This window comes from Columba livia, chromosome 3, assembly GCF_036013475.1.
Source record: "Columba livia isolate bColLiv1 breed racing homer chromosome 3, bColLiv1.pat.W.v2, whole genome shotgun sequence".
In the NCBI taxonomy this organism is placed as follows: domain Eukaryota; kingdom Metazoa; phylum Chordata; class Aves; order Columbiformes; family Columbidae; genus Columba; species Columba livia.
In genome coordinates, this window is record NC_088604.1 from 2,110,646 (window position 1) to 2,120,837 (window position 10,192).

At 47.6% G+C, this 10,192-nt stretch overlaps 1 protein-coding gene across 1 annotated transcript in view; it reads right to left on the reverse strand.

The window, feature by feature from the left end:
* The window catches only part of ELP3 (elongator acetyltransferase complex subunit 3), a 105,602-nt gene extending 95,591 nt beyond the window's left edge, over positions 1-10,011 (reverse strand). The window contains exons 1-5 of the mRNA XM_065055550.1: positions 9,818-10,011; positions 7,104-7,203; positions 6,109-6,247; positions 3,794-3,864; positions 796-859 (exon numbers count right to left, since the gene is read on the reverse strand). Coding sequence (XP_064911622.1) covers positions 796-859; positions 3,794-3,864; positions 6,109-6,247; positions 7,104-7,203; positions 9,818-9,836 — 393 coding nt within the window. The 5' untranslated portion in view covers positions 9,837-10,011. The remainder of the gene's footprint in view (positions 1-795; positions 860-3,793; positions 3,865-6,108; positions 6,248-7,103; positions 7,204-9,817) is intronic.
* Positions 10,012-10,192: the final 181 nt, after the last annotated feature.

The following is a 10,192-nucleotide window of genomic DNA, read 5'->3' on the forward strand; positions in this document are numbered from 1 at the left end:
AGCTATGAGCTATTTTGTTAACACCAGTCACAAGATTTGAGTCACAACAAGATCTGCTGCTGTTAAACAGCAGAAGAGAGCATTATTTCAGAAATCTATCTATTTCGTGAGCAATCACTGTAGATACAGAGACATAAAAGGGCATGAATGAAATTTGGAGGCACTAACAGCTAAATAATGTTGGTTTTTTTTCCAGAGCTTCACCTTTGTTAATCCAGAGGGTGCTGTAAGATGGACAGGACTTAAGGCAGGTCCAGTTAGGACAGGATGCTCAGGGCTGTGTCCAGAACAGAGATCCCAAAACCTCTCTAGATCCCTACTCAGCTGTTTGAAGACTGTCACGTTAAGACACTATTTTCTTGAATTAAGGGACAATTTTCCACATGTGTGTTGCCTCTCAGCTTTCCACTGGGCAGATCTGAGGAGTTCCAGCTCTGGCTTCTCTGCCTTAATTCCTTAAACCTATATTGGGCCACAAGTAAAACTAGGTTTCTGCAGGACAGTTTAAGAAAATTTGGGCACAGACTGATAACTCCTGCAGCAATCACGACACCAGCAAGTCATGGGGTCCAGCAGTAACAGTATGAACAGCAGCAAGAGGGGAGAACAAAACCACCACTGCAATAATGGAGAAGAATTTCCAGTCCTATAGCTGAGCTGCTTTAGATCTCCAGATTTATGAAGTCTGCTTTTGGTTTTTGTTCTTGCAGTACGAATGAATTTGTAGAAATAAAGAGCAGCTTAACCTAAGTTTATCAAGTGTAGGCAACACATTGTGGCAGATTGAAGTAATACCTCATATCCCGTGTAAGACTGTGTCGAATATTCAAAATCGGAATCAGGTCCACCTGGGCAGTATCTGCAGATATTAAAAGACAAAAAAGAAAGGCATCAAACTCATGCAATCGCAACGATTTAATCAGAGCTCTCGAATCGGCAAAAAACAACAACAACAGAACTTCACAAAAGGAAGGTTTTGTTAGCTCTGGCACTACGGTAACTTAACACAATACACCTCCCAGACTAAAACCAGCTGAGAGCATGGGAAGAATGAAGGAGTGAATGAAGGAGTGAATGAAGGAGTGAATGAAGGAGTGAATGAAGGAGTGAATGAAGGAGTGAATGAAGGAGTGAATGAAGGAGTGAATGAAGGAGTGAATGAAGGAGTGAATGAAGGAGTGAATGAAGGAGTGAATGAAGGAGTGAATGAAGGAGTGAATGAAGGAGTGAATGAAGGAGTGAATGAAGGAGTGAATGAAGGAGTGAATGAAGGAGTGAATGAAGGAGTGAATGAAGGAGTGAATGAAGGAGTGAATGAAGGAGTGAATGAAGGAGTGAATGAAGGAGTGAATGAAGGAGTGAATGAAGGAGTGAATGAAGGAGTGAATGAAGGAGTGAATGAAGAGCAACAAGACTGGGGAAGGGACTTGAACACAAGCCCTATGGGGAGAGGCTGAGGGAGCTGGGCTTGTTTAGTCTGGAGAAGAGGAGGCTTAGAGGTGAGCTCAGCACTCTCTAGAACTACCTGAAGGGCAGTTCTAGCCAGGTGGGGATTGGGCTCTTCTCCCAGGCATCAGCAATAGGACAAGGGCCCATGGGCTTCAACTCTGCCAGGGGAAATTGAGGCTGGCTATTAGAAAGCAATTCTTTGCAGAGAGAGTGGTCAGGCATTGGAATGGCTGCCCAGGGAGGTGCTGGACTCAGCGGCCCTGGAGGTTTTTAAACTGAGATTGGACATGGCACTTAGTGCCATGATCTAGTCAATGGACTGGAGTTGGACCAAGGGTTGGACTGGATGATCTCTGAGGTCTTTTCCAACCCAGTCCATTCTGTGATTCTGTGAATTCCTGTGTTTCTGCATCACCCTGTGCAAATATATACGTACAAACCCAAATGTACACTTTGGAGAGAGTGATTCTGTGATATCCAGTAACACTGAGAGGAACTGAGCCTGCGTGTGTCTACAAACACTCAGTATACTGTGCAAAACAGTTGTTTCATTTAATTTTAATGAGAACGGGACGTCAAAAGCCAGTTCAGACCTGTCCGCTGACTGCATTCACAGAAAACAACTTCATAAGACTCACGAGAAGCAAAATGTACTTTGAACGTATTCCTGGAACATGGCATTATTTTAGGGAGCTGCCATGCACTTTAAGAATAACAGTTACCCATAGATCATTACATTTTTTTAAAGTAAATTTTACAATCATAAACAATTTAAATATTTCCCACCATTCTGTTGAGAACATCGTCTCATTTGTTGTAAAATAGAGTCTTTGTTTGCCATGAAAAGATATAAAATAGAGATATCATCCCATTACACAATCTACGTTTCTTTTCCAGCAATTTGTAGCATTTAAATATCTAGATGGTGAGAAACCTCATTTACATTTATTTTCTGAACTTAGGAACATGCTATTTAATGAACACAGGCTACTTCAAAAGAATATAATCCATCTACTGTGGATATTTGGTATTAAATTACAGTTTCGGCATCTAGAGGCTTGTTTGAAACCCTTATTCTGCGACACAGCAAGACAGATTTGCAGCTGCCACAGCACGACTGCTACCCAGGAGCGGAATGGTACACAGAAGATAGTCATTAAAAGGTATATAAATTTATCCTGAAGGGTCCCCTGCTTTCTTTCAAGGACTGTGGGATTCATGATCAATTTACAGCCATTCTGTGCTCAAAAAATGAGCTGAGACAGGAGGGCTGACAACCCCTTTGACATTATCTGCGGGCACTGAGCTTCTCCAACAGACAAGATAATCGAGCAGTCGGCGTAGTGTTACTTACGGTGCGAATCTCAAGCACACAGACACCAAAATAATGCCATCTCTATCAAACCAGACACATTGCGTTCCCACTATAATTAGTTTCCTCACTGCCTGCCCTGCAAACTCAACCCAAGTCATCTGTCACCATTAGAAAATTAATTACCAAATTACCGCGGCCGAGCTAATTTGCTGGCAAAAGTTGCGCGAGCCAATCGAAGCCGTTTGGTACACGTAATTACCTGGAACATCTCAAACAGAAAAGCTGCTCACGCCAAAACAAGAATGGAGCCAGCTCACTCTCTGTTAGGGAAAAACAATGATGTTCCAGGAGCGGCAAAGTGGGAAAAAGAAGGAACAGTTTGAAATAATGAGTTGATATGGCTAGAAAAAAAACAGATGAGATTTCAGGTGCGCGGATTCTTAAACAGAGGTAACAAACTTCAAGGTAAACCCAGCTCAGGTTTCTCAATTCAAATAAAACTCAGACGCTTTTTGCTTAACGCCAGCTGGAAACCTTCCCTTCCATCTGCGCTCTCATGTGTTTGATTCCAAACCGGGCTGTCACACCCAGCAAGTTTTTGCAGACAACATCTGCGCCTCCTCAGGTGGGTCTCAGGTCAGCAGTTTCCCAACTTTGCCCGTGGAATCCTGTTGGTTTTTGGTTTTTTCTGTAACAGTCTCCTCCAACCTGCTTGAGTACCCGGTTACCTGCACAACGCACCTGTTCACAGTAACGCAACTCACATCTGATCATCAATTTATTATCCTAACTACTATACTCACAAAACTGGGTATCTACTAAGGCAAATAGGCTTTGGCCCATGAAAAATAAAGGTCTCCTCCTTGGAGAAGGAGAATTTTTAGATATAACATTCAGTTATCGGCAATCTGCAGCTTTGCGCTTCTGCAGAAAGGAAGCCGGTCCGCAGTACGATGCTACGTCAGTATTCGATTTATACAGAAATGCTGGCAAATAGTCCTGTTAGGTCATCTGAGCTGTCATACTTACACACAAATGTTGCCTGTAAAGTTAATGTGCGGACACCTGTGTGGTTTACACATCACGGCCACCACAGCGATCTGGAAGAAGCAAAGTTAGAGAGCAAAAATTATAGTAATTGCTTCTATATTTACAAAAATCAAGCGCATCTTGGAAGGCTTTATATACATTTGCATCTGCGAGAGGCTATTTAAAGATGTTTTCTGCTTAGTCTGCCGCCTAGAATATCTGTGAGTTATCTCTAAGGAGATAACAAATACATCAAGAAATAGGAATCCTATTATTTAATCTTTTCACAGTTCAGAATAAACTGGCAGCGTATTATAAAGAACCCGATGTCTTACAAGAAATCTGATTAACCGCCCTGCTGAAAAGACGCAGACGGATATTCAGGTATTCACCATCTAACACGCATCTAAAACAATGCGAGGGTGAGCGCGTACAAGCAAGGGATGAAAATGGGGTAGAAGTGGAGAGAAACAAAAATATGTAAACCAAAGATAATTAAAACACAACTATATCTATATATATAACTAATAAAAACAATACAAAATAACTGAGCCAAGCCATTTTTCCCCTCACGCTGGTCTCCACCAGATTTTCGCACATTAAATGCAAACACAACGTAGGATGCCACCTTCTCTTTTAAAAAGGAGCGGAGGGAAGAAGAGATGGACGCACTCAGGTCTCCTGGTGTCCACTAATTTGGGGTGTCCAACTTGGAATACCCCATTTCTAGTTTTCATAGATCCTGGTTGGAGTAAGAGTTTAACAAAGCATTCCATAGCCAGAAAGAAGAAAATAAAGAGATTAAGCATATGAGGGGGGAGTGTGGGTTTTTTGTGGTTTTGTTTGGAATTTTTTGGGTGGTTTTGGTTTTTTACGGGGTTCTTTGGCTTTTTGCTGGGTTTTCTTTTTTTAAGTTATAAAAATTGAACATTTCCTGGATTTTGCTGAGGTTTTTTTGTTTGGTTTCTTAACATTAGGCACGCTGTACGTATAGCAGGGAAGCTTAAAAACACAGCTGAGTGTTAACTGTATTACAATTCATGCTTTCAGCCTCAATTACCTTCCAAAGAAACAGGTTAAGTACAAACATTTTATCTCTGTTCACCAAGAGGGCCTGCGGATTAAGCCACGCTGTTTTTATAGCAACTACCCTGTGCTGGCTGAGGTCAAACCTCCAATCCTGGGGGTAGTTTTGGGCCCCTCACGCCAAGAAAGGCCTTGAGGTGCTGGAGCGAGTGCAGAGAAGGGAACGGAGCTGGTGAGGGGCTGGAGCACAAGTGTGATGGAGCGGCTGAGGGACCTGGGGGGTTCAGCTGGAGAACAGGAGCTGAGGGGAGACCTTCTGATCTCTGAACTGCCTGAAAGGAGCTTGGAGCCAGGGGGGTCGGGCTCTGCTCCCCAGGAACAAGCGCCAGGAGCAGAGGAAACGGCCTCAAGTTGCGCCAGGGGAGGTTGAGGTTGGATGTGGGGAACAATTTCTTCCCCAAAGGGCTGTGGGGCATTGGAACAGGCTGCCCAGGGCAGTGCTGGAGTCACCAGTCCTGGAGGGATTTAAAATACAGAGAGATGAGGTTCTCAGGACATGGGGCAGTGCCAGGGGTGGGTTAACAGCTGAATTTGATGATCTTGGGTGTCTTTTCCAACCAAAATGATTCTAGGATTAGGAAAAACTTTTTCAATATAAGAGTGGTCTAATATTGAAACACAGACCTTGACACTGTGGACCCTCCATCCACATCCACTGAATGTTACAGAACTGTAGAATCTCCACCCTTGGAGCTATTCAAGCATCACCATCTTGATCTAATTGGACCTGCTTTGAGTGGGGCTGGACAACAGACCTCAGAGGTCCCTTCTAACCTGTTTCTCCACTGTTGTGTGTCACCACCATGGTCAGTTTAAGTTTTAATCTCAATTCCTACCACCAGCAAGGTGACGGTTTCCAGCCCTCACGGCCTCCTGCTGTAAAAGGATCAATCATGGGGTAGTGCCAGGGGTGGGATAACGGTTGGACTCGATGACCTTGAGGAGCTTTTCCATCCAAAATGATTCCATGATTCTATTCTGTTATTCTAACAAGCAAAACATGCTGCCCTGAAAACAAATCTCCAGATCTCCTCTTTCTCTTCTCCAAAGTGCTTTGATTGCCATATCACCACAGAAAAGGCCACTTGGCAGCTGCCAGTGCAGCAGTGCAGCTACATTAAACCTTCTGGACGTTCAATATCCCGGTCTTTGAGAACAACTACATACAATTTATCAATGAGAGCACAGGGGGACGGTGGTGGATGGACAGAATGACGTATGCGCTTTACCCCGCTAGCAGTTCTGATGGGCTTGGCCTTCAGCTTCGGCACCAGAGCCTTGCGGTACTGCGGGGGAACCGCAGCGATGATGTCGACCAACCGCGGCTGTGCCGCAAGTCCGTACTTCGCCGACGTCTTGGTTTTCAGTCTAAAAGCAGAAATATCTCAGATTAACAACCCCGTTCTGACCTGCACACCCACATTCAAGTTACTGTTCACTTACATGGAGATCTAGAGAAGCTCTCCTAATTTACCTTTCCAGGTAAGTTAACGAGCGCACAGTCATTCCTTGCAACAGCTGTGCTGTGTGTTGAGATACCAAAAATAAGCTCCAAACAGATCTGATATGCAACAACTGCCTGTGCTTTTACTTTCTGTGTATCTTTCTTCTAAATATGGTTTTATCAAAACATCGTGAAGGACACCCAGACTCTGGGATTTAATTCTTTTCACAGCTTCCCTGTGATTAACCCCTATACACACAGACTGCAGCTGAGTTCATTGCTAAGACATTCGTGTCAGTTATTTCCAGCATCAGCAAAAAGTTTGCAATTATATCACGTCAATGAAACAGAAACAGTGGGAGAAATTCAGGTGTTATTATTCTACATACGTAAAAAAGAAATTTCTGTAAACAACAACCTCATTTATAACACATGGCTAAGAAAATCTGATTTAAATTGCATCTGTAAATTAATCTCTCCTTTCCCTGATGGAACTTCAGGACTACTGAAGGATGAACACAGATGGAAACACAAAAAGGCAATGACAAATTTCTGAGAGTTTTTCACCAACACAACCCATCTTATGATCTGAATGTTGCCAACGATGTCACAAATCACCACAAAATTTACTAGTCTTGCTGCCTTTATTATCAGAAAACGCCAAGACAAATGAGAGTAGCCTGTGAAAACATTTTAAAATAAAGCTTGAACGTAGCAGACTGTACAGGCCACATTCAGCAGCGGTGGACCAGCTCTTCAGTGTCATCCAGAGCGACTTACTTGTTCAGATTCACATCTTTTCCCTGCTCATGGGCCTCAATTAATTGCTTTATGATGTCAGCTATCGTCATCACCATCAGCTCAGCATGGCTGAGGTCTCCTGAAATGAGAACAAAGTGACAAACCACATGTACAGTCAGTGCTTTCTAACTGCTTGTGACAACAGGGCGCACCTGCCCTGTGGTTAATTTTGAATATTTGCCACAATTGCTGCCTGCAGAGGGAATTTTGCCACCACGTTATCACTCTTGATTTGCAGCATTCCCCCTAAAAATGACAGTCACGGCCTTGAATTGCTGCTTTCCTTTTACTTCTAGGACAAACTCCCCCTTCTTGTGTCAGAGCAATTTGCACAACAGCTAGAAACAAAAAGCCATTGGAAGTTCAAGTCGATTAGTAGAATAGTCGGATGAGACCAGGATCTGTGGTAAGGAACAGAATGCGTTTGTGAGGACAGTGGGAGAAGCCGAACGGAGACGGCAGCTCTGAGAACTCTCCCCATCACGGAAAGCAAATGATGCTTCAGGGAGAAATTGTTTGCACTGAGGGTGGTGAGAGCCTGGCCCAGGTTGGCCAGAGAGGTGGTGGATGAACCATCCCTGGAGACATCCCAGGCCAGGCTGGACGGGGCTCTGAGCAACCTGAGCTGGTGCAGATGTCCCTGCTCATGGCAGGGGGAACTGGATGAGCTTTAAAGGTCCCTTCCCACCCAAAATGTTCTGTGGTTCTATTAAATGATCTATCCACACTTGAAACAACAATGTGTATTTATTCCACCTCGTGCAGCTCTGTCTACACCACTAAGTGCTGGGACAGTAAAATCTACACGCCAAGCTTGCCAGAGAAGCCACCAGCAGGGACACAGGTGGGTGCACACCCGCTCCAGCAAGTTTTTGTTTGTACCAGCTCTGCTGAAATATGGAATTTAGACCCACCCAGGAGAAGCACCACAGCAAAGCTCCATCTGGTCTCTGTCTGCAAGTAGTTCTGTGGGGCACATGGGGCTGCTGCCCTGCATCATCTTTGCTCCCTACATCCTTCTCCCTGTTTTTTTCCACTCTGGCATGAGGGACAAGCCCAGCAACACCTGGACTCTCCTGTCCCCTGCACCCCAATCCACATCAGACAACCAGGGCACCGGTCAGGAGCAAAAGGAACTCCTGGGCACCCACATGGGTGCAAAGGACTCTGCATTCTAGTGACAGTGACAGTTAAACAGGGAGAGAAAACAGGTGGCTGGCAGAGGGGTGCTAAGTCTCTCCAACCCTCGTGTAAGGTTGGGGCTGGGCCTTCAACCCTCCTCAAAACAACAGGGAGGGGAGGGAGAAAGTTATTGCCCCATTTTCCCACTCCACACATAGACACAATAATAGGGGAGGTGGTAAAGCCCTGACACCCCCCAGCTGCCACCCTCACAGGACCAGCGGAAACAAGAAAGGGAGGGAGCCCCGTCCCACAGACCCCCATGATGCCCAGACAGAATCACAGAACCACAGAATGTCAGGGGTTGGAAGGGCCCTGGAAAGCTCATCCAGTGCAATCCCCCCATGGAGCAGGAACACCCAGATGAGGTTACACAGGAAGGTGTCCAGGCGGGTTGGAATGTCTGCACAGAAGGAGACTCCACAACCTCCCTGGGCAGCCTGGGCCAGGCTCTGCCACCCTCACCCCCAACAAGTTGCTTCTCATATTTAAGTGGAACCTCCTGTGTTCCAGTTTGCACCCATTGCCCCTTGTCCTGTCCCTGGTTGTCACCAGAAGAGCCTGGCTCCATCCTCCTGACACTCCCCCTTTCCATCTTGATCCCCAGGAATGAGTCCCCCCTCAGTCTCCTCTTGTCCAGCTCCAGAGCCCCAGCTCCCTCAGCCTTTCCTCCCACGGGAGATGCTCCACTCCCTTCAGCATCTTGGTGGCTGCGCTGGACTCTCTCCAGCAGTTCCCTGTCCTGCTGGAACTGAGGGGCCACAACTGGACACAATATTCCAGGTGTGGTCTCCCCAGGGCAGAGCAGAGGGGGAGCGAGTGGAGAGAAGGGAACGGAGCTGGTGAGGGGCTGGAGCACAAGTGTGATGGAGCGGCTGAGGGACCTGGGGGTTCAGCTGAGAACAGGAGCTGAGGGGAGACCTTCTGATCTCTGAACTGCCTGAAAGGAGCTTGGAGCCAGGGGGGTCGGGCTCTGCTCCCCAGGAACAAGCACCAGGAGCAGAGGAAACGGCCTCAAGTTGCACCAGGGGAGGTTGAGGTTGGATGTGGGAACAATTTCTTCCCCAAAGGGCTGTGGGGCATTGGAACAGGCTGCCCAGGGCAGTGCTGGAGTCACCAGCCCTGGAGGGCTGGACAGACAGACATGAGGTTCTCAGGGACATGAGGCAGTGCCAGGGCTGGGTTATGGTTGCACTCCATGATCTTGACGGTCACTTCCAACTAAAATGATTCTCTGATACTATTGGCCAAACAGCACGTAACCCCCTGCCTGGTCTCTACCACACCGTGGGTGACAACGGCCGCTGGGTCTCCAGCAGGTCCTGGCTGAGTCTGAGGTGAATGGGGAGGAGGGTCAGGCCCTGCCCCACAGCCTCTCATTCCCCGGGCCGGGGGGCAGCAAAGCCCAGTCCCACTGCCCTGAGCTCCTGGGGGAGGGTAAGGGCTCACCCCGCCGCCAGCCCCGGGCTCTGCCCTGGCCCCACACCGCTCCCACGGCCCCGCACCGGTACCTTTCCTCTTCTGCCTCATGCTGCCCGGTTCTGCTCAGCCGCCGCCTCACGGACCAGGCCAGCGCCTCCCGCCGTGAAGCGAAGTCGCCCCGCCACACGCGCCGTCGTGAAAACGTCGCACCTTACAGCCGCGCTGCCGGAAAGCGACAAGAGGGCTGCCCACCGGCGGTGCTTGTGTGGCCGTACTGCGCATGCGCACACCGCAGGCAGGGCGGTGTGGTGTCTCCGCCGGGGGGCGGAGCGGGGCACCCGTCCCGGGTTGGGGGGGGGAAAGCGGGCGGTACCATCGGGGCTACCTGAGGGGGTGGTGTGTCCCCCGGGGGACCCCACGCGTGTGTGCCGGGGCCCTACGGGACTGCGTGCCTGCCTGTCCGA